Here is a 22,918-nt window from a genome sequence, read left to right as displayed (position 1 = left end):
TAGCCACACCTAGCGTTTCGCCCCTGCCACGTTTTCGTGTAACCCCTTACCATTGATCGGAATGCCCATTGCCCTGGATTTCTGCTACAGAGAGGCCGAGATGGGAAAAAACTCTAATTGGCAACCATCAGACGTTTATATACAGAAGTGCTAGATATTGTCTGAAGACGCTTCGATGTAAAGGGCGGCCAAATTCCGAAACGCCTTGCTGGAGTCGGCTTGTTCCGACTTGTCCCCACTGGCTACATCATCATGGCTGTTATCTGCAGCTCGAGATTGCCACGCCCTTGAACGTCCTCGCAGCACCCTAGTCCTGATCGAACTGTCGCATCAAAATACAGGGCAAGTGGATATAATTTTTTTTCTTTCATTGTGTCAGAGTTCGTATTATGTAATAGATGCTACAATGGACCCATTTTCCTAGGTGTAGGTCGTTTCCTAACATGCAAGCTCATCAAGGGTATTATAAACCGCCCAAACCAAAAAAAAGTATTCCTCTCGCCAAAACGCCGTACAAGAAGCGACCCAAAGGCTTCTTCTGATGCTATCATGTTCGTAAATGTGCCTTTCCCAAGCCAATCATGCCGTCCTAAACCGTGACCATTTGGGCGTTGTATAAACAATGTCGTCTCCTCCCAAATGGAGCCTTTTGCGTAAGCTACCGCGCCAAAAGAAAAACGTGATAAGTTATTAAATCGTGCAATACATCCGAAGCAACCGGGCGATATCGCGAGTAACGAAAGGTTTGGTGACGAATCCCTTCATCCCACTCTTAACTGCTTTGTCGAGGGCGGCATCGGTGATGTCTGCGCTAACGGCAAGGATCGTGGGCTTGGTCGCTAGCTCCTTCATTGATAAAATCACCTCGGTAGCTTGGAAGCCGTCCAGCAACGGCATCCACAGATCCATGAGGACAACGTCAAAGGTTGCAGAGGAAGGTCCAAGCGCGTTGCGACGGACAGTCTCAACGGCGTCGTTGCCATTGAACGCAGTGGTGATGTTTTTGTAGCCCAATCTCCCAAGCATGCTCACGAGGACGCGCCTGTTGATGGCGTTGTCGTCTACGACGAGAATGTTGAGAGGAAGCTGATTACCTAGATCAGATGGCGTCACTTCTTTTTCAGAGGACAAGGCGCGGGCGGTATGGCGTCGTGGGGGTGACGAGGTGCGGCGAGGAGTAACGAGACCAACATTGGTCGGCGGGCTCGCCTTGTCGACAGTAATGACGGGCGTGACTGGTGCTTGGCGCTCAGAGTCGTTTTTGAAGGAATCCGAGTTTAATGGAGGAGTAACGGGGCCACGGCCATGGCCGAGGTCGAGACGGGGAAGTTCGGGATCGAGCGACATGCGAGATTTGATCGAGGGAGTCGGCGATCCGAATGGTGTAGCTGGGCGACTGCAAATCTCACCTGGGTTAAGAGGAACACGCATTTCAAACTCAGATCCTCTGGCTGGCCCTGCAACATGGGAACGAAGACAGAAGAGATCGCCACCGAGCTTCCTAGCAATGCCCTTGGCAACCATCAAACCAAGGCCCAGGCCCTCACTCTGCCTCGTCAAGGAATCGTCTTCTCTAGAAAAGGGCTTGAAAAGATTTGGCAGAAAGGCCGCTGGGATGCCGGAGCCGGTGTCTTTGATGTTGATGACAATGTAGCGACCCTTTGCACTGAGCGTGGCTTGAAGCGTGATGGATCCATCTTGGGTAAACTTGATAGCGTTGAGCGCGAGGCAGGACACCATCTTGGCGAGATCACGTTCGTCAATGACTATCGTCTCTGGTACATCAGGGGAAACAGTCCACTCGATCCATTTGGTGTGCGCCTCTCCATTTGAGCTGCGAGTCCGCACTTCGATACGCTCTCCAGTATCCGTGGCCTCGGCAATGGCAGAATCTGGCCTTCCTCCTACTTTGAGAGCATCGTTGATGACATACTGTAAGACTTCTCTCAAGTTTGTATGCCGCAGTCCAGGTACTGTAGAGTGTTCTGAGGTGAAGATGGGAGAAGTAGTGGAGTCGCACTTGCCCGACGAAGTGCCGTGTGAGCAAACACGGTCCAATTGCTGCATTTCTGCGGGACTTGGGTTTGGGGGACATGATTTGGAGCCGCGGGGAAGGGGTTCTTCCGACAAGGTATTGCGGACGCGCTGACGAGCCTGCTTGGAGACTCGCGTCTTGGAGGCATAGTCGGCCCATGATACATCCTGTCTCCTCCTCTTTACTCCACGCAGGGGTGCATGCATGCCGTTGGCGGGAATCATCAGATCGGGCCGCACCTCTCGCCAAAAGGTGTTCCATTGGTCAGGAGACTTATCAAGCGGGGATTGAGTGGTTTCAGGAACGCCCATGTTCATATCGTAAGCATGGACGACATTGTCTGCTGCCTCGACTGCGCGTCTTGAGCTGTCTAGTGGACTGTCAGCATGGACTCGAAATTGACTTTTGTTTTTTACCAATGTCGTGCGAGCTTGCTCAGGTGCAGCCTGGTCACACAAATTTGCCACTGACCTTGGACCGCTTCAATGTTCTCCTTGAGCGTGTGGAGTATCTCGCGAGTGCGGGGGTCTAATTGGAAAGATTCCGAAGCCTCCTTGACGTTGGCCATCATGACATCCAACATACCAACAACGCCCTGCATGGGGGTCCTCAGTTCGTGTGATAGGCTCCTGGCATAGGGCTTGAGTGACTGGGCAATCGAGACAGCCTTGTGGGGGACAATCTTGGGCACCTCGGCGTCGACTGGCTGTGCAGCGCTGGCAAACTCGTTGCCTTCGAGCACGCGTTCCAGAATCATATCCTCGAGGCTGTGCATCATCATCTCAAGAAATCCCCAGCTCAAAACGCGTCGCTCAGCCCCCTCTTTCCCCCACATGACACCGAAGTGGGCAAAGCATTTACCTTGGGCGAAGAGAGGGATTCCTAGATAAGCCTCGCCGGGAATGAAAAGGTCGTTTGGGTTGTTGACGATGAAGTCGTTAAGTTTCTCGGGGATGATGAAGACCTTGTCGTGCTTCATGTAGGCACATGGGCACTGGTAGGCGTGGTACTTGAAGTTCCTCAGGTGGCCCGGACCGTTGCCGTGGTCGTCGTTGATGTAAAAGGCTTCGCCCATGAGACAGGCACCAGGCTCTCCAATGGGGGGCAGCTCGACGGCGACATTCTTGTCGTCGACGAGAATCCTCTTTGAGACAAAGGCATACTGGGCATCGGCGATTTGGGCAAGGCCGCGGGTGAGCTGCATCCAGAAGCTGTCGGTGTCGGCGAGGCGAAGGGATTCCTTGAGGCGGACCAGCTGCTCGGCGGCGTTGCTCTCAGCGGGGTCGAAGAGGCGTGACAGTTCCTCTTTGAAGCCCTGTACGCCGTGTTGCACGACCATGCCGGGGAGTGGGCGGGAGAAGCAGAGGGACTGCCGCTCGATTATATCGGGTGGGATGGTGGTAGGTTCCCCCATGGCTTCAGAAATCCATTCAGGCTGCTGTGGGAACAAGGCTCCGGGGGTAGGTGCCGGGGTGGTGGTCAGAGGCAATGACGAGTGGATGGGGCAGCCGACGAGGAGCGCGGACCGCTTGCAGAGTGCAGGACGCTGGGCTAGCAGCGACGAGTGCAGAGGGCTGCAGAGGGAGTCGGGAATGGATTAGTAAGGAAAGGATCGCAGCAGGGACGGAATGAGAGCAGAGCAGGTGTAGAGTAAGCAGTGGGTGGGTGAGTGGGTGGATGTGAGTGGATGCGAGTGGATGCGAGTGGATGTGAGTGGATGGGCGTGGGTGGGTGAGGGAGTGGAGTGCGGGACAACAACAGCAAGTGCAAGAGCGACCGACACAGACAGACAAACAGACAGACAGTGGGAGAGGGAAGGCGCGACGGATGATGGATGGATGGATAGATGGGCCAGTAGGTGCAGGCGAGGCAGCGCAGCGCAGCAATGTGGTTGGTTTGGCCCGGGTGGTTTGGGGAAGGGCATGTGTGCTAGCAGAGTCGCACATAAGAGGGCGGGTGGACAGTGGGCGATCTAGAACGCGACCCGGAACAGTGGCTTTGCGAGCGTCCTTGCGCCCTCCAGGCCGGCAGAGAGGGGGGGAGGGTGTGGGTGTGTGTGTGCGGGTGAGCGAGAGAGGGTGTTATCGGTGGTGTTGGTGTTAGTGTGTAGTGGTAGCCGTAGCGGGCGTAGTAGGCTGGCGGGAACAGTGGGAACAGAGGGCTGGAGCACACCATGCCCTGGCGGCGAGCAGTCGTGGTATGTGTGTGTGTGTGTGTGTGGGCGCAAGTCATAAGGACGCGGCTCCCAGGACGATGCTCTGCGCCCAAAGAGGCTCATGGTGGTGCGGCCGTGTCGGCGCAGACGGGCGTGTGATAGGCGGGCGGGCTGGGTCAGCGGAAGAGTGGGGCGCGCGGCTGCTGGAACAGTCTGGATGCTCTCGGCTGCTGCACGATGTGCAGCGCTACCCCGGTAGGCCCCCTGTGCTCTGGCCCGACTGCACCCATCGCTCGCCCTCAACGCCGCAGCGTATGCGAATTAAACTTTTCCATGCTGTCTCGCTCGCTGCTATTACACCTCCAAGTCCCAAGACTGCCGCTGCTTCTTGGGGCCGGCGCCATCAATGACCCTCGGTGTGGTGGCTGTCAAAAGCTAGCTACCTACCTACCTCTGCCTTGTGCCTCGTGCCTGGTGCGCCTCGTCGCCGTCCACTCGACCCCCTCTGCCCCCTACTTGTGGCCTAACGTGATGATGGCCTGCCTCGCCCACTCGCTCGCCCGCCCATGTAGTAAGTAAGTAAGTAAGTGTATGGAGCCGGACAGGGCTTGACGTCAGCGGGTCGCTGCAGCTGCACAGCATGTTGGGGCGTGCAGGCCCTCAGCGCGTGTGTCGTTGAAGGCGTACAGAGCAGGCAAGTATGGGTAGGTAGGTAGGCTGGCTGGGTCGAGGTACAGCAAGAACGGTACCGTATACGGCTGGGTGGCTTGGCGTCTGCTCTTACACCCGACGCCAGATCGACGATCGTCCGAAGCCGAACCTAGCGCTCCTGTTGCTGCTGCTTCTGTTCTTCTGTACTCCAGTGCTGTTTGTTTCTCTACTGCGTTCCAGCGACAACGACAACACTGCTACTACTATTGCTGCATCACACCGTCCCTCGTGAGCATGATGCCTCGACGCAGGGCCCGCTTCACTCTTCTCGCAGTCGCTGTTGCATGGGCATCGGCCGAGGCGTCTGGAGCGACCATGAACGTGTCATCTCCAGGTCCAGGCCTGGGCACGGCGTCGTCGGCCCTTTGTTGCCCTTATTTCTCTGCGCTAGCCATGTTCGGCGACCAATCAGCCCGTAGTCCCGCTGCAGCCAGCCAGTTGCTTGCGTTGCCTTGCCTCTGCACTTGCACCTACTTGGCCCTTTGCTGCTTGCTTCGCTGCTAGTCTCTCTATCTGTGTGTGCAGAGAGACGCCTCCCTCCACGGCACGCCCGTCTCATGTTACATGGTGCCTTTTCTCTCCTCTCGACTTACTCACGTCGTGCGTGTTTCACGCTCAACCCTTCGGCACCCTCGCGTTTGGCATCCCGTCGCACCAACCATCCTTGTGTGCGTACGTACTTGGATACAAACACGAGCACATGATCGACATAGCAATCGTGAACCACGCTCGACTCGAGTAATGATGTGCACGCCGCTCGTCAGCTGCGTTGATCGTTGCTCCTCCGGGACCAGCCTGCCAGGCACCGCACCACCAAGGCTACCTTCTTTTCTTCTGTTTCTCCCTTCTCTTGACCTGTAGTGCAACCCATGTACACACAAACACATGGACTCGCTGCTTGCCCACATGCCCTTCCTATCCCACCCGCCAGGCGCGCCATCACCCACCTGCCCCAGCATTTAGCACCACCGTTGTCAGAGCTGCCACCAAACATCACATCTGCCCGTATCCGTCCGCGACCTGTCACTAACATACGCCCTATTCATCGCAGCTAAAACCCTTTGTCGCAAGCCCACACCACTGAGGCTGTCCCTGCAGCGTCTAGACCGCTGCGCCATCGTTGTCAAAATCGCAGTCAGGTTTCCCCTCGATCTCTACACAGAATGGACCCACCCTTCGGCTTCATCGGACGCGCATCCTGATCACACGTCTGTCAAAAAAATCACTTTCCGGACAAGCACGCTCCATCTCCTCCTCCTGCCTCGTCCGTAAATGTACACACATGGCAATAATGCTCGCATCCACAGGCTGACTGAAAGCAAAGTCCACGCACAAGCAACGTGCATGAGGGCCATCTCACAGGCTGCGCTAGAAGACTGATCCGCGGGTCTTGGGCTGTTCTACTTACTGAGCTGACCATGCACCACACCGATGGTTTTAGGATGCACTCATCTGCAAGCCTATTCACACATACTCGCCAGCCGCCGTGTAGTACATCAGGCAGAACACCTTACAAACCCATTTTGATGTCGAAAAGATCAATGCCCACGTCCCTTTGCACCCTTTGATCCTAATGACGACATGCGAAACCCTTGCTCCGAACGGAAGGAATGGCCGCAGATCTGGACTTCTTGGCAACGGCCTGGGCCTAGCTAGCTCCCCTCCCCTGTCTGCCTTCCAGCCATCAAATACTTAGCCCCAAGGGACCTTGCGCAACGTGATAAGAACATGGGCACGCTTATAATATCGAAACAGCACGCGCCAATCCGATCCAGCCCACCCGGCCGCTTGATTTGTGGCCTAGATGCGCAATAAGTCCCCCTAGTATACACAGTAAGATCAAGCGCGATACCTGCCCATGATCTGGGGATTCCGCTGAAACGGATTGCGGGACCGCCCACGCAAGCGGTTGCCCATGCTGCTTTCTCACGCACACTGTTTGGCACAGATGGAGTCCAACAACGCCCAACCTAGCTTTCTCGTACTACCCTTCAACTACCGGCATGAACATTCCCCGTCTTGGTCCTGCAACGCACACGAATGCACTCGGGGTTCAAAACACGCTCACCCTCATATCCGCCTCTTACTTGTGAGCGATTAATTAATAACATGCCTTGAGTAAGCTATTCGCCATGACTACCTCCTACTGCTGCTGCTGCTCCGCGGCGTCCACTATCATCTTTGCCTGGTCCGTCAAGGTTTGGCCCAGATGCATCTAGATCCACGGCCTCTCGGCTTCCGGGAGCCTTCTTGATATATCATGACCTCTTCAAAACTTTCCACTTCTGCCTACTTGTGCACGCTATCATTGCGCAATTTATTCATGACATTTGCATAGGCTTTGGGGTAACCTTTTGGCCGTCATCAAGCTTATCATCCGGATATTGATGTATCCTTGCTGCTTTTGATCATCCTTGCTCGGGTGTTTATCAGATTCGGTACTTACAAATGTAGTATGGTATCAAAGTAAGTTTCTGTGAGTGGAGGAGAGCGGTGTGGATATTACCCTTTTGACCAAGTCAATGTCGTCAAAAGTCTTCCATTTTTGTGCGTTGATGCTGAGAATCGTATCAATTTTCACATACCATTAAATTTTTGCAGCTATTCACGATTTTGCATGTGCATCCCTCTTATCCACTATCACGACACAAACCCTCCAATTACCACTAGACCTGTCCACTCCTATGCATGCTGACCTCCCAAAATCCCTCCAAGCAAACCAGCGAATCCATCTTCAAACACACTACACCACATCTTGCCACCATCCTCTCTACTCCTCCCTATCCCACAACCCTCACCCCCCTCCCCACGCTCCCCGTCTCGAACAACTCCACCAACCCCACCCCCACACACTCTTCCACCACCCACTCAACCCTCATCCCACAAAACTGCTTCCACCTCTTCGTCCTTCCAGGCAGCACCCCCTGAAACTCACCTCGCACCTTCTTACGCTCAGCCCGTACATCGCCCTCGTCGACCACGCCGCCGTTCCAGCGCTCTGCTAGGTCGCACAGCGGCATCGTACCGTGTGCGTTTTGTTTGAGCAGTTTGAGAAGGTGGGCTTTCGCGTCGGATACTAGTTTGATGTATAAACCCATGTTTGGGAGGGATAGGGTGCATGGGGCGGAAGGGGCGGTAGTGTTGCATGTTAGGAAGCCTGTTGAGAAGAGAATTTCGCGGTCTTTTGACGTAAAATTCAGGGGTGAGAGAGGGGAGGTGAGGGAGGTGACGTATTTCTCTGTCTTTTAGTAAGCTTTATTTATTTCTCTCTCGCGATCCCTCAGTGTTATTCATTTTTGGTATGTATATGATGTTCAAATATAGGTGGGGAAAAAAGGTACCTTTCAAGTCTGCCGGTATACCACCATTCTCTTCTACAAGTCTCCTCCACTCCTCTACCAGCACCACGCCTTCTCCCACAGAACCACCGCGATTCGGCACCACAACGCGCCGTAGCACGCCGGCATTTACCAGCGCAGATATCTCGCGGTCTACGCTGGTTGCAGAGGCGGATACAGCATGCAAGTGTGCGAGGGATATGAAGGGCGGGAGGCGGCGGCGATGGTTGAGGATGCGGGATGTGAGAATTGAGGAGAGTGAAGGATAATTGGGGAGGGCCGAGAATGTGTGGGTGTGGATGGAGGTTATGGTTTGAGGAATATCGCATAGGTTGAGGTTAGTGAGTAGAGAGGGGGGTTGGCCATCGTCGTAGGTTGAGGGTTCAGATGGTAAGGAGAGTTGTTTTGGAGTTGTAGTTGAGGGAGAGGATGTCTTGCGTTTTAAACCTAGGGCTGCGAGTCCGGATTTTCGTCTTGGTTTTGTTATGCGGGATGAGAGAGCTGGGGTGGCGTGGAGGGACATTGTGGTGTTGGTGCCTGTCTATTTTGCTTGACACGGTCTTTTGTCCAGATGGGTCGGTAAGAACGAGAGCTGATCTTATGGAAAGAGTATTTTGGACAGGAGTGTCAAGGTAAGAGGGAGGCATTGCTGCTCAGGTAACAGCATGCTTTCAAATGGACGAATCAGGGAGTGGCAAAGTGGTGTTGTAGTTGAAATCTCAATCGGTATGCGCCAAACGTCCACACAATTACAGAATTGCTCACATAGACACTCGTATTGTCATTTATCAGTAGTGTATAAATCATTAGCCTAATTTTTTTTTAGATGCCAACATCTCCATATACCTCCAAGTCAAATAGTATGGTTGTACATGTGATGGCGCGATGTACCGTGGATGATCGACGCTGCCGACGGACCGGATTGGTCGTGGCGTCGGGCTGGGGCTGCCGCAGCCACAGTCCAACGTCATTTCCACGCGGAATGTCAGGAAGGCTTCCAGGCGCGCTATGTCACACATGTCACCCAACAAAACCCCAGACACGTCCTGACAATCTTCAGACACACTGCTCATATCCTGCTCGCTTCTTCCCCCCGTACATTGCTACTCGCCATGTCTCTTAACCCTGAGCCTTCGGCGCCAGAGGAGCGCGCGGAGCACAACCTGCCGCCCAAGTCGTATGCTGACGCTGCCGAAGAGGCTCTCCAGTCGGGCCCACAATCACATGTCAACGGCGAGGGCAGGACTGACGAGGTAAAGACCAATGGCATCCATGCTGCCGAGGACGAGGAAAAGACGTCGCACGAAGGCATTGGCCAGGATGGCTCTCCAAAAAGCCCAACAGCGCGAGGCCATCGCCGGGTGTCGTCGCGCAGCTCCCACAAATCATCTAAAAGCACCCAGGATAACCAGCCGCCCAAAGACATGATTGAGAATCATATCAATGGTAATGGCAATGCGCTAACCACTGTGAAACCTTCACAGGAGAGCGAGCTCCCCCCGCAAGACCGACGAACCGACCTCAAGCGCAGAGATTCGGAGCTCACGGCGGGACGGCAGGCCGGCGCATCATGGTCAAAGAGCAAGTAAGTCGACACGCATGCCCATTCACTACCATACGATACAGTGCTGACGACTTCAGAATACGGTTTGCCCCCATGAATGTACCCTTGCAACGCCGTCTGCAGACCCTCGCTGTGCTCATGCACACGCTCAGCATTGTCGGAAGTCTCGCCATCTTCTTCTTCCTCTGCAGCATACCACTGCTCTGGCCCATCCTACTCCCATACACTGTCTACGTCCTCTTCTCGGATGCTGGCACTTCCGGAGAGCTTTCCCTTCGGAGTGAATGGTTCCGACGACTCCCCGTCTGGTCGCTCTTTGCATCCTACTTCCCCGCCCGTCTTCACCGGTCACAGGAGCTGGAACCAACGAGAAAGTATATTTTCGGTTATCATCCGCACGGTATCATCTCACACGGCGCCTTTGCCGCTTTTGCCACGGAAGCCCTGGGCTTCTCCCAGCTGTTTCCTGGTATTACAAATACCTTGTTGACTCTCGACTCAAACTTCCGCTACCCCATCTACCGCGAGTATGCGCTCCGTCTTGGCATGGCATCCGTGTCTCGTGAGTCTTGCGAGAACATCCTGTCCAAGGGCGGCCAGAATGGCGAAGGCATGGGTCGTGCCATTACCATTGTCGTTGGTGGTGCTGCCGAATCCCTCGACGCCCGCCCTGGTGAAATCAAGCTAGTCCTCCGTCGTCGCAAAGGCTTTGTAAAGCTGGCCATTCGTACTGGCGCTGACCTTGTCCCGGTCCTGTCCTTTGGCGAGAACGACATTTACGACCAAGTCGACACCGAGTCCCATCCGTACATCCACAAGTTCCAACTGCTAGTCAAGAAATTTATGGGTTTTACCGTGCCCATCTTCCACGCTCGCGGTGTTTTCAACTACGACGTGGGTATGATGCCGTATCGTCGACCAATCAACATTGTTGTTGGACGTCCAATCAGGGTCGTGCAGAATGAACATCCTAACAACGACTACATTGACCAAGTGCACCAACAGTATGTCAATGAGCTGATGCGTATATGGAACGAGCATAAGGATACCTTTGCCAGGAATAGGACTGGCGAGCTGGAGCTCGTCGAGTAGACTGTTTTTGTTGGTGTGTTACATTATCTGTTTTGATAGACGCCTTTTTTCTTTTGCTCTAATGGTACAAGAGTGGTTTTTAGGAAGGGAGAATATCAATGAGACCTCTCAGATACAGGAACCTCAAGTAATGCACTGGTGTGCTGGAGATGGAATAATAACAGTTTTTATCGTTATTTGTTGTTGTTTTTTTCTTGCTTTTCTATGGTGATGGACTAAAGCTCTTGTAATGGCTACAGGAAGGAAAGTAACTAGAATAGGCAAGTACGCAAATTACGCTAATACTGTCGTCATACTCGGGACTAAGCTAATCTGACGATCCTGGAACTTCGTAGGCCTAGGTTAGTTCTAGTTACGTGCATATATGTATATGAGCACTTCTCTATAAAGGCTCTAACACCTTTTTAAGAAGTTCGGCCCAAGTTCAAAGCTCGATATTATTCTCCGTGTATATGACTTAATCACCTTATAGATTATAGCATAACTACCGATCTAGTCCTCCAAAACGGTCCTTGATCATTAAAAAAGAAGGAATGTATGTCATCTATAAAAACAAAAAACATTTCCGTCAATATTCCTCCCTACAATCCCAAAACGAAGCATGAGTACCGCACTCGTCAGCCAATCCTCCTAAACTCGTCTCTACACACCTCCGGCAATAATATTTTCCACTCACCTTCTTCAAGCAACCTCGACACTCTACTTGACCGCGATGGGCACGACTTCGACGTCGCAGTCGCAACAAGGGAAAACCGTACGTCGAGGGCCGAAGAAGTGTCCAGGAGCGAGACATGTGTGGCACTTACTATTCACACGAGCGGAAATTACATGCACTCCTCTTGCTTCCAAGGAGTATCAGCCAACTTCATACCTCAAATCGATTCGTAGAATTAAAATATACTAGCCTAGCACTCCTGGGCATCACCCGACAGAGATGCATGTGGGTAACGGATAGTAGCTGGGGGCGGTGCCAGTATTGCAAAGACATCCTTACTCCTAGATGCATGCAGCCCATCATTCACGATGCACATATGTCACCGCAGCGCGCTGAGCCCAGAACTCATCAAAAGAAGTACCCATATTGCCATCCACGAAAAGCACAACATAGATCTCGAACTCGTCTTCGTCTGCCTCATTGAATCGAGCTTCATCGAAAAAAAACCTAGGGTTTGCTGGGATGTGGCCGCTTCGCAAAAAGTAACTGTTCTCATCACCGTCAACTGCGCCGAATTCGTTAGGGTCGACGCCAACAGACGTAGTTCCATCTTTCAGCCTCGCCGGCAGCGTATAAATTTCGTCCTCGCATTTGAAGATCTCTTCCTTGTTGGGGTTCAGGAAAGGGTGGACGTGAGTGACAAAGTCGTTTATCGAAATGCGAGAGTACCGGCCGGCTTTTCAATGACTAGCGGCGCCGGCGGCTGGTATCGATACTCTTCGTCATGCTCGTCCATGGCGTATTTCTCCTGACAGGCGTTTATATGGATGGTGGCTTTGGAGAAGGGTGGTGGTGCGATGCTTTCGGATTTTATAGCGTGGTTTGCGAGGGGCGTGAGTGCAGGGCCGTCCCGAACTGCAACCTCGTCGAGGGAGCCGAAAACGTTCCAGTGCAGGCGATTGAGCAGATCTTGCCGAATTCTATCCGGGTCCTCATCGAACTCTACTGCTGTGGGAAGACTTGGATCCATGGCAAGGTTGAAGATTGATAATTCAGCAAGCAGTTTGGTGGATATTTGGGGATGACCATGGAACGGGCGTGGACGAAGCTCTACGTATTTTAGTGAGAAACGTGGCTCGAACGCAGTGCCGAAAAGCAGTCAGCATTCAAATTTATATAATCCATCGTACCTATCATATTGAGTTGCTAAATCCCGTTTCCGCCCCCACCGGAAATCCTTCCACCCGCTGGCCTGTTGGCGGCACAGTGAAGCAGGGACTAACAGGCTACAACACCAAAAAGAAATATACTACTTGATTGAACCTGGTCCCAAACTAGACCTCAATCGATATCCATATCCGAAAATATGACCAGCCTAAGGAGATAATGGCTCAAAACGGGAGATAGCCGCCAAGCTAACTCTACTCAGTCTGATAAGCCGTCATCGTCCACAGCATTCTTCTCAGCCGATATTGGCGTGCCTATCTTACATATCTTCGCTGCGTATTATCCCGTTATGGGAGGTGCATTGCAGTAGAGTTATTAGCACAAGGCTGACTCACGACACTACATCGTTTACAATGCGAATTGGATATGATTGTACAATATTAGAACCTCAAGTGCGGTGGCAAGCGGGGAAAACGCTGTTCTCTGTCTGGAAATTACGGCACATGTGAAGGTTTCTCGCGGTGTGAACAAGTGCCAGAGCGGACGTTGTATCATGGTCACGATCATTGCAATCTAGATGGAATCCGGAACGCCATTCACATCGACGAAGCACCGGTAGCAAAACCGACATTGGGATCCATCGGTCCTGAGGCCTCTTGCGAGTTCGGTTGATTTCATGTTTCGAAATGACTGAGATGATGACTGATGTGTACTGTGGAAGATACACGTTGGTATGCAATGGTTCTACGTTTGGAGGTTGTTGTTTGTCTTCGGGATACTGTGGAACAGCTACAGGCCACTGTACAATGTCCCTGTAAAGAAAAATATAGGAGGCTACTACTATCAATCGGGCACAGCAGTATGCCAGTCAGCGTTTGGCACATGAAAGTTGACGTCGAAAGGCATATAGCTCACAATTGCACAAGCCGAAGCAGGCAATACCAAGAAGACAAGCCGTGTTGATAAACTAGTTATTCATCCAGCTACATGACCTACATATAGTCAAGATTCATTCTATACTTGCATCACCTCTATCCATCCCTCCCATATAACCAAAGACCCAACAACAACTGCCAATCCAACCGAGCACGTTTGATATATACAAAAAACCATGCTACCAGAATGCATAGAAGAGAAACCAAAAAAGCCGCAGCGGGCCGAATCCCAAACTCCATTCATGCAAAATCATTCATCGCGTCCTCACCTCAGTCATGATGTGAAAAAAAAACACCACTTGATACACATTTCCACCTCTTATACAGCAACACAGCCGCCATCAATCTTCAGATGCCCGCCCGTCATGAACTTGCTGTCCTCGCTGACCAAGAAAGCCACCACACTGGCCACATCGTCGGGACTGCTAAACCGATCCAGGGCCGTCTCCTCCTTCAATTCAGCCAACTTCTCCTTGCTCCACCCATCTTTATAGCCCGGCGTCTCAATAATGCTCGTGTGGATAGTATTAACGCGGATACCGAGGGGACCGAGTTCCTCAGCGGCGGTGAGAGCGATACCGCGGAGAGCGAATTTGGAGGCGCTGTAGGAAATGAGGTTGGGGAAGCCGCGGAGACCGGCGATGGAGGAGCGGATGATGATGGAGCCGCTGCCGGATGTGGTTTGCATGGCTGTTGCTGCGTATTTGACGCCAAGGAAAGCTGGTTTTGGCGTTAGCTTTGGATGGATATGTGATTAGGGAGATAGGAAAGGACATACCGGACTTGGCGTTGATAGTCATGATACGGTCAAAGTCGTCTTCGGTAACGTCGAAAATGCTCTTTGAGGCACCACGCTGGCAGCAGTTCAACAGGGCGGCATCGAGCTTGCTAAAGCGCTGGACGACCTTCTTGGCGCACGCTTCGACGTCGGCTTCCTTGGTGGCATCGGCGACAATGGTGAGGAGACGCGATTCAATGGGTACGCCGGTGGGGATGGCGGCTTTGAGGACGGGTACGGCGGCCTCGAGGGCTGTTTGTTCAATGTCGATGAGGGCGACGTTGCAGCCTTCGATGAGTAGACGACCAGCAGATTCGACACCAACTTTGCCGCCGCCGCCCGTGATCATCACGACCTTTCCCTCGAGGCGTTGGATGGGCATGGGACGGGTGAGGTTGGTGGATGTGGGAGCGCGTTCAATGCCTGGACGCGGGGCCTTGTTCATGTTGAGAGTGGAGATGTTAGAGAATGGCACTCGCATGCTCTCGGTGGTGTGTGTGCGTTGCATGATGGCGGCGATGTATGTGTGTACAGGTGAGTGTCTGTGTCAATATCTACGTCTATGGTGGTGGTGATTGTGGTTGATGGCGGAGGAAGAAGAGGCCGTCCAGCGGGGAGATAGGCGTGCGTGTTGCTTGCCGGCAGGCGCCCGAGTGGTTTTGATATGGATTCATGGTACCTGGGGGGATTCATCTCCTCTTCCCTCAAGATGACGTAGAGTGGGCCGGGAAGTGCTAGGCGAAATCTTTTTCTGCGCTGCTCAAACATCCGTTGAGCCTCTTACGCCCGGCGGGTCCCACGCCCCCACCACCGCCACCCAATGGCGCTGCCCGCCGGTCACTGCCCGCATCGTCTCATCCACCTTGGGCGCAATGAGCGGTGGAATTGAATCCACATCTGCCACGCCCTATACCACCCTGAATCTCTCCATTGCTGTGCCAGAGACGTGCACCGTCGTCCCCTTCAAATCACTCAAGGTGGGGTCAGCCCTTTCCACCACTCACTACTCGTGAATTGGCTGCCATCTCACACGGCCCCGGTGCCAACCACCCCACGACGTCGACCCAGGCGGTCAGGGACGTACTTATCACCCTTCCAAACGGGCAACTAGCCCGGCCAGGTGCCCATTTGACAGAGTTTGGATGCAAAAGATACTGCATTCATCCTAATCGTGGATGTTGTCACCGCTTAACGCGGAACGTGTAGTTGAGCTGGCAGTACACCTACACACGCCCATCTGCACATCCAGAGACAGGCAGCGAGTCAGAAGGTAGCATTGTAGGCTGCCATGGTACTCTTTTCATCATGCAAACGTCATGGTACACCTGACAAGGGGACCGAGGACACGACAAGGTACATCGGTGGATGAACAGCAAAAGGGTCTCGGACGCTTTGCCGGATATGCGGGATGCTCCTCTCCACCAGCAATCAGCCGTACCGCAGTCTTGGCCCAAGTGAGCTTATCAGGGCTTTCATTCACATGTGCTGAGTGGTATCTGTTGATCCGCATCTCTTCGACCATCGTCTAATGATACGTCTTCGACAACCATGGCATATCAATACCCATCTCACCATGCTGTATGAACCACGTGTGGGGATCAGCATCGAACCAAGGTTGACATGTCAGATGAGGTGTATGTAAGCTACACACCAACCCACGCCAAACCTCCTGACATGCCGCCTTTAATGAGCACACCAGTGCCGTCCCAAAACAAGTGGGCCGATTATGCATCTCGCTGCCAATCGCATCCTCAACCACATTCAGGTCGCACGGCACTTCCCCTCCTCCCCAGTCCCCCATGGTCCCTAACAATACTTTGCCGAACACCAGTCCAAGAAATAATCAATCCCGTCTGCCAATGCCGCCGCCCCAACAGCAGCATGGTCGCTAAACGGGTACTCGCGAAGACTGACATCCCTCAATGCGAGACTTCCTTCTAGCACACTATGCAACTTCCGAGACAAAGTCGTCATCTGCTGCGCCACAAGAACGCCCTTTCTAAACTCAAATTCCTCCTCCGTCTCCGTTCGTCTCTGCACGGGACCTTGCTCCAGTGCCCCATAGCTAATCTGGAATGCCGGCCTCGTCCCATTCGTCGTATTCGCAGAACCAGGTGTCACAAGCGGCGCCAGAAACTCCGTAGAATTAAACACATAGCCATCATTGAAAGTTAGCGCAGGCGACGCACTCAAGAATGTATCAAACAAATCTGGTCGAACAGTAAGTGCATACAGCACGAACAGTCCCCCGAATGAGTGCCCATACAATGCATCGCGATCAAAATCCGCCTTAGGGAATGCACTGCTACGAATCCAAGGTCGTAGTGCTGTATCGATGAACTCGATAAAACTATCTGCATTCGAAGGCACTCCTGGGATTGCTGGTGCGGGACACCCCTCACACACGGGAGGTTGAAAATCGTAGCTGCGTTGACTGCTATACGGCGAGTCTGGGAGCGTCTCGGGATACCCGATGCTCACCACGATGCAATCCGGCATGTTGAACTCGACGGGGCGACGTCGACGTAGCGACTCGGTGGCGGTAAGGCCGAGCGCATTGCCATCTAAAATGTACCTATGTAGTCATGCATGTAAGTTTATTGAACGAATTGGGAGGGGGTGGGGGATGTGGCGTACATCGTTTCCACCACCGACGTTTCCTCGCGACTAGTCCAATTCAGCGGCCAGGAAAGCTGGATTTGGTATTCCCACGATCCATTCGTTGCAGTCCAGAACGCTAGGTTCTGTAGTACGTTTGGAGGCCACGAGGTCGCAATGGGATTGAATTGCCATGTGCTACTTAAATCCATCGTGGTGTCAATCGTATTTTGTGTGTTTCTGTGAGATTTTTGTAGTGTAACGCGGGTGTACTACCGCACCTGCCAACCCATACGCGCGGGGGGAGGGGCCTCTCAAAGCCTTTTTGTACCTGCGCTTCCCGTCAGGATTTCATTCCTTCGATGGGCGCATGCAGTATTTGCCCGCAACGGACTAGTCTACGTGTGCGGGGGAAAAGGATTCTAGTCCCGGTTGCCTTTTGGATAATATGCTTACCCCTGAACTTGGTTTCCTTATCTAGGTTTACAAGTTGCTATGCCCTTAAACCCTCCAAGTTCAAAAAAACATGCTGAGCTATTTATTCTGCTAAATAAAGATTTGCGGCTATGGGGAGTATCGTTGCTAAAGTGTAGTGCTGATACAGTGGTAGGAACGGGATGCAAGGGCCCCAAGGAACTGGGATAAACGGACGCCACCACGTGTGAACTCGTCAGTGCGCAAGCCACTGACGCAAGGTAGTGCTTGCTGCTGTATAACTATCTCACTATGGAACGGGGTTTTTATATTGGTTTTCTTGGCGATATATCGCTATCACATGGTGTACATGGTAAAGAAAGTCCAAGTTGTGGTAAAAAAAACGGAGTGAGAGCATTGTTTGCCATGAGAAGATGCCAGGAATTTATTAATTGGATTTGATTGATATGATAGAGATTAAAGAAATGATTAAAACGCGCCTCGGCCAGGCAGCGGGTCATTCTTCGCAGGGCATGCTGCATCGTAAGTCGACGGATTGACAAAGTTGGGCTTGACACTGTTGTTGTAGGCCAGTTCCACCAGTGTAGCGGCACCTGTTGATATTAGTATACATTTCTTTTTCAAGGAGTTGGATAAAAACTCACCTGCATTGTATTTCGGCCATCCATACTTGGTTAACCCACGCTGCGAGTCTCGAGCAAACGCTGCCCAAGCGCCCTGAACGTAGTCCCTGTACTTGTTTTCCGCACGGCTGTTGGGAAGACCAGAGATATCTTGAGCAGTGCCAAAGACAAGTCCAAGATCAGATCCGTGGTAGGCTGCGCTACCTCGAGGCCCGAGACCTGCGCTGCCGTTGTAAAGTCGGAGATTGTCCCAGTCGCCGTGGTATCTGTATCGCCAGGTAGGGACGTTGTGTTGAGCACGGTATCCAGCTGAAAGGGAAGTCGGACAAGTGAAGCTGCGTTCAGTGAAGAAGTCCCACTTGGCGTTGGTAAAGTTTATTTTGGCTGCCCATCCAGAAATGCGGTACCATCCGTCTTCGTGGTCAGTGTTGCCGAGTAGGAGCGGAATCCTCGCGAAAGAACCGGCTTCAGAGAGTTGCTGGTAATCCGCGAAGACTGTTTGGTTATCAACAGTCGGGTGGAAGGTCGCCTGCGTCAAGCCGACACTGGGAAGGCCAGGAACTCTCGCTGCTGCTGCGAGAATGGCCGACACGTTTGCTGAACGGACGCAGGCTATGACTGAAGCAGAGACGTCGCCAGCACCACCGCACCCAATCGTACGGGAAACGTTGTACCAGATAGACTGCGAGTACTCGACTGTGTTTGGGATGAAGCTGAGTGAGGTCCCAGACATGGGGATAAGACCCGAAACAATGGGGTCGTTCTTCCAGGCGTACGCCCAGTAATCGACCGCAGCACCACCAGCACTCTGTCCAAAGATAACAATACGCGAGGGATCGCCTCCGAAGCCTTTGATATTGTCACGCACCCATTCTACAGCGGCACGGTGGTCGCGAAGGGCGGCATTCTTCTCGATACCAGGAGCACCAGCAAAGCCAAAGATACCCAAGCGATAACTGATGTGATCAGTATATGTATGCGTGCAGAATCGATTAGTCTTACTTGAACGTCACTACCACAACATCTTCGGCATCGGCAAGGTACTGGCCGCTATAGAAGGGGCTGTGGGGGCCGGGTATCTGAAAACCTGAGCAGTGTTAATGCAAGTTTTTTACTCTGCATAAAGTGACAACGTACGTCCGCCATGGAGGAACACCAGCACTGGCTTTTTGGCGTGAGTTTTGCCGGCACTCGACGTCCAAACATTAAGCTTGAGGCAATCTTCGGATACAGGATTGTTGTTCTGCGCAGCAAAGTTCTTCCACACACGTAAGCCAGATGGTTGTGTAAAGTTCGGAAATGAAGACACGGGCGGCTTAACAGCGGGACAATCACTACAGCGTTGTCAGATGCGTTTCACGCGTGGTACCGTGGAAACATACGCTGACTACAACTATTAGCAAGTTTCTCGAAATGTAACATTGACAGTACCTACCCACTCCGCCGCCTCGAACACGGACCCTAGCGGCGCTTGATATTTCTTTGGCGCTGCGAATCGCAGCTCACCCACAGGCGCCTCAGCATAGCGGATTCCCAGAAACTCAGTCACGTGAGTCTTGTTAGAAGCTGGATGACCGACTACAATGCCACTCGACGTCTCGACACGTGACTTGCCTGTTGGCGTTGAGATAGCCGAGCCAAAAAATGAGGCTATAGCTGCAGCTGTAAGGAGAAGGTGCTGCATCTTTGTCAACGCGAAACCACGACAGCCCCAGTGAGGATTTGAGTGGCTGGCCTGGCGACAAAGGGTGGGCAGCGGGCTTATAACGGAACAAATCCCACACGATGGTTCGCCGCTGGGCTACGGGAGCGGGCTGGCTAGCTGGTAGCCCATGTCGCTTGGTCGCCGTCAACGGCATGCATTATACGCCGGACGAATGATGTGGGGAGTAGACACGGATGCCAACCGAGGTAGGATGGGAATTACTCAGCCTGCCGAATGATGAACAATGGGTGCGCGGTAGGGCTCTGGCACGGCAAAGCATCGACGTCGTTTTTGACATGGCGACTGCGGGTGAAGGCTCATCTCGGTTGCATCCATTGACCATTTCGCGTGGGGGCGCTAGTCCCAAAACCACCCTGTCGTCCTTCCCAGCCGCACGGAACCTGGCCATTTTTATGACCTGCCTTTAATCGCCTTGTAACAAGTTTCCAGTCGCTAGTTATGCGCATCCCTTCCGTGGGAATTCTCGTTTCCATGTCCTTGCAAAACGTTCTCACCATGTTCCAGCGTAACGGATAGGAGTAATGCGTTTGGTAACGCCAGTGTTCTTGCATCGTCAACGGAACAAGTACGAATCGCCGATCTCCAACTGACCCAAGACACCCTGTCAAATAGCCCATACCTCTTCTGTGAATGTCACCGCGCTGATCATCACCTTTTCCAAGCAGTCCAAGGGACAATGTGTTCACCCTAGCAAGGAAAATCTTGTCTGCGCCCGGACAGCTGCAGAGCCCATTTTTGGCCGTCCCGGAAACTGGGAATACCAGATCCAATCGTAGGGCACGGTAGCAGTGAAACATTTGCCCTCGTGGTCTCCCTGACTGGACCCCCACAAGGCGAGTCGGTTCGTATCTCTGGCACACGGCTCACGTTCTTTTTCCTGCATATAGTAGCGTATTTACCTGTGTACTGCCAAATCATGGGCTCCTTGGGATGCAACCTTGCTCCAGCATAGCTAGTTATGCCGCCAGGTCCCGCTATCCGTGGAACCTTGGTTCCTGTAAACAATTCCCATCACTTTGTATACATCTTCACTCCGCATGGCTCCCAACGTCGGCCTGGGCTCTCAAGGCCCAGTCGAGCGCGGATGGGGTCTCTGGCTCACCAGTGTGCTGGCTGTCGTGCTAGCTGGTTTTTTTGTCGGCGCACGCATCGTTCAGCGGTTCATTAAGAAAAGCGGGCTAGGAATAGACGACTATTTGATTATCGCAGCCTTGTTTTCTTCGATTCTGCTGACTGTGACTGAGTGTCAAGGTAGGCTCATCGGTCTGTATGGAAATTAAACGCTAATCTTCTTCAGCTGTTGTGTATGGCTACGGGAGGCCTTGGAAGACACTACCTTCGGAATCTCGGATGACGGCTCGCAAATGGTTCTATGGGGCGAACAGTGAGTAGACCCATCATCGCCTCTTCATTTCTGTCACAAGAATACCACATAGGCAAGGCGTTGCTATACCCCCGGAATACTACTAACTCTCATAGTTGTTTACAAAGTGGTTCTCCTGTTCAATAAAATGTCCGTTGTATGCTTGTACTATCGCATCTTCGCCATCATTACAACGTCTTTCCGCATCGCATGCCACGTCATGAGTAAGTACTTGTACCGCTATGACATGAGCCCACGTGCTAAAATAGCTCCAGATGTATGGATAGTCACTACAGGTATTGCTTTTACCCTGGCTACAATCTTCCAGTGCACACCGATTGCCGCTTTCTGGGATCACAGCATAGAAGGAGCTAAATGTTTCCACAATCAACCCTGGTGGATCTCCTACGCAACCGTCCAGATCATCACCGACTTTGTACTTCTTGCCATGCCATTCCGACAGATTCTAAAACTCTCCATGGGAACAACCGAGAAGCTGGGTGTAGCATTAGTGTTTGGAACCGGTGGATTGTATGTGTTGGAGAAGATCTGCTCAAGACGAGTTGCTGACAGTACAAAGCGTGACCTTTGCGTCTATCTATCGCGCTACGACCATTGCAATATCCGCAAGCAACCCAGATCCAACCTGGGGACCCATTCCTGCGACGATATGGTCCGTCATCGAAGCGAACGCTGGTATAATTTGTGCCTGTCTTCCAATGCTCCGCGCCCCATTCGTACGCTTACTCGGACCCTTATTCGGCTCGCACAGAGCCTCCAAAGCAAACACGAAGCGTCTGTCATACCCAATGATCTGGCAAAGTAATCACCACCCTGGAACAGGCCACAGGAGTACCGTGTCCCATCCGAGAAACGAATCGCAGCGCGACAGCGAATCTAACATCATTGACGATGACATCCTTCCCCCCAGCAGACCTGGTGCATTGAATCGCCAGAATAGCGATATTGTTGTCACAAACGAGTTCAGTATCGAGCGCAACAAATTACAAAAGTCAAAGACGGAGACGACCATATGCGACACAAACACTGCACGGAGCGTTAGCGAGGATAAGCCTGAAGGAAAAAGTCCCTATTACCATGTCTAATTCGAAAGAGTCGCCGCATATTTCCTTCATAACGAGTGTATTACGTCTAATGATATCGCAAGATCAGTACGCAGTTTCAAAGTCCTTAAAACAGGACGTAGTATCCAAGATGCCCGCCAGCACTACATCCACCATATACCACTGCGGAAAGCCAAGTCCTAAGTCTCTAACGTAATGTACATACGTAGCATGCATGTCTACAGGGATCCGCCTTATCCCACATGTACGGTACGGCGGTTCCTACGAAACCCGCGCCACACCCATACATATGTAACTCGAATCGGCGCAGCAACAACGAAATGAACGTTACAAGAGTCGGGTATCGATGAGCTGATTGCGCAATCACATCGAACCTTTTAATGCAAAATTACACGCCAAGAGCGTTCAAAGGCGGATCTTATTTCTAGAACTAGAAAGATTATAAAAAGCGGGATAGCAAATATGTAGTTACTATTTACTCCTAACTTTACCTTAATACAGTACGATACTTAAGTATTTACTAACAGCTAGTATTTATCAAGCTTATGGTAAGACTCATAGAGAACTGTCAGATTGTGATGGGTTTTTAAAGACGGGTGTAAAACTGTCATAAATATGGGTGATGAATAATTTTTTAATGATTTGTGTTCTTCTCTCT

General features: G+C 52.3%; 8 protein-coding genes across 8 annotated transcripts; 2 read left to right on the top strand and 6 right to left on the bottom strand.

Moving 5' to 3' along the window:
• Positions 1 to 690: 690 nt before the first annotated feature.
• Positions 691 to 3,449, bottom strand: COCCADRAFT_108962 (uncharacterized protein; the record flags this gene model as incomplete). Its single annotated transcript, XM_007718998.1, has 2 exons — positions 691 to 2,405; positions 2,507 to 3,449. 2 exons carry the CDS (start codon positions 3,447 to 3,449, stop codon positions 691 to 693), a joined length of 2,658 nt encoding a protein of 885 aa, XP_007717188.1.
• A 4,232-nt stretch (positions 3,450 to 7,681) lies between these two features.
• Positions 7,682 to 8,762, bottom strand: COCCADRAFT_108964 (uncharacterized protein; the record flags this gene model as incomplete). The annotated part of the gene is made up of 2 exons (XM_007718997.1): positions 7,682 to 8,139; positions 8,243 to 8,762. 2 exons carry the CDS (start codon positions 8,760 to 8,762, stop codon positions 7,682 to 7,684), a joined length of 978 nt encoding a protein of 325 aa, XP_007717187.1.
• Positions 8,763 to 9,351: 589 nt separating this feature from the next.
• COCCADRAFT_108963 (uncharacterized protein) lies at positions 9,352 to 10,895 on the top strand (the record flags this gene model as incomplete). Its single annotated transcript, XM_007718996.1, has 2 exons — positions 9,352 to 9,824; positions 9,881 to 10,895. 2 exons carry the CDS (start codon positions 9,352 to 9,354, stop codon positions 10,893 to 10,895), a joined length of 1,488 nt encoding a protein of 495 aa, XP_007717186.1.
• Positions 10,896 to 11,909: 1,014 nt separating this feature from the next.
• COCCADRAFT_40983 (uncharacterized protein) lies at positions 11,910 to 12,580 on the bottom strand (the record flags this gene model as incomplete). Its single annotated transcript, XM_007718995.1, has 2 exons — positions 11,910 to 12,211; positions 12,280 to 12,580. The coding sequence occupies 2 exons, from the start codon at positions 12,578 to 12,580 to the stop codon at positions 11,910 to 11,912; spliced, it is 603 nt and encodes a 200-aa protein (XP_007717185.1).
• Positions 12,581 to 13,971: 1,391 nt separating this feature from the next.
• Positions 13,972 to 14,938, bottom strand: COCCADRAFT_30248 (uncharacterized protein; the record flags this gene model as incomplete). The annotated part of the gene is made up of 2 exons (XM_007718994.1): positions 13,972 to 14,372; positions 14,431 to 14,938. 2 exons carry the CDS (start codon positions 14,936 to 14,938, stop codon positions 13,972 to 13,974), a joined length of 909 nt encoding a protein of 302 aa, XP_007717184.1.
• A 1,298-nt stretch (positions 14,939 to 16,236) lies between these two features.
• COCCADRAFT_30247 (uncharacterized protein) lies at positions 16,237 to 17,240 on the bottom strand (the record flags this gene model as incomplete). Its single annotated transcript, XM_007718993.1, has 2 exons — positions 16,237 to 17,005; positions 17,068 to 17,240. 2 exons carry the CDS (start codon positions 17,238 to 17,240, stop codon positions 16,237 to 16,239), a joined length of 942 nt encoding a protein of 313 aa, XP_007717183.1.
• Positions 17,241 to 17,931: 691 nt separating this feature from the next.
• On the bottom strand, positions 17,932 to 19,770 carry COCCADRAFT_108967 (uncharacterized protein; the record flags this gene model as incomplete). The annotated part of the gene is made up of 6 exons (XM_007718992.1): positions 17,932 to 18,056; positions 18,108 to 19,042; positions 19,089 to 19,173; positions 19,224 to 19,420; positions 19,469 to 19,473; positions 19,522 to 19,770. 6 exons carry the CDS (start codon positions 19,768 to 19,770, stop codon positions 17,932 to 17,934), a joined length of 1,596 nt encoding a protein of 531 aa, XP_007717182.1.
• A 1,079-nt stretch (positions 19,771 to 20,849) lies between these two features.
• On the top strand, positions 20,850 to 22,281 carry COCCADRAFT_9127 (uncharacterized protein; the record flags this gene model as incomplete). Its single annotated transcript, XM_007718991.1, has 5 exons — positions 20,850 to 21,063; positions 21,110 to 21,196; positions 21,292 to 21,399; positions 21,451 to 21,706; positions 21,756 to 22,281. The coding sequence occupies 5 exons, from the start codon at positions 20,850 to 20,852 to the stop codon at positions 22,279 to 22,281; spliced, it is 1,191 nt and encodes a 396-aa protein (XP_007717181.1).
• Positions 22,282 to 22,918: the final 637 nt, after the last annotated feature.

This window comes from Bipolaris zeicola, assembly GCF_000523435.1.
Source record: "Bipolaris zeicola 26-R-13 unplaced genomic scaffold scaffold_271, whole genome shotgun sequence".
In the NCBI taxonomy this organism is placed as follows: Eukaryota; Fungi; Ascomycota; class Dothideomycetes; order Pleosporales; family Pleosporaceae; genus Bipolaris; species Bipolaris zeicola.
Note: the sequence above shows the minus strand (reverse complement) of the source record. Positions and strands in the feature narration are given on the sequence as shown.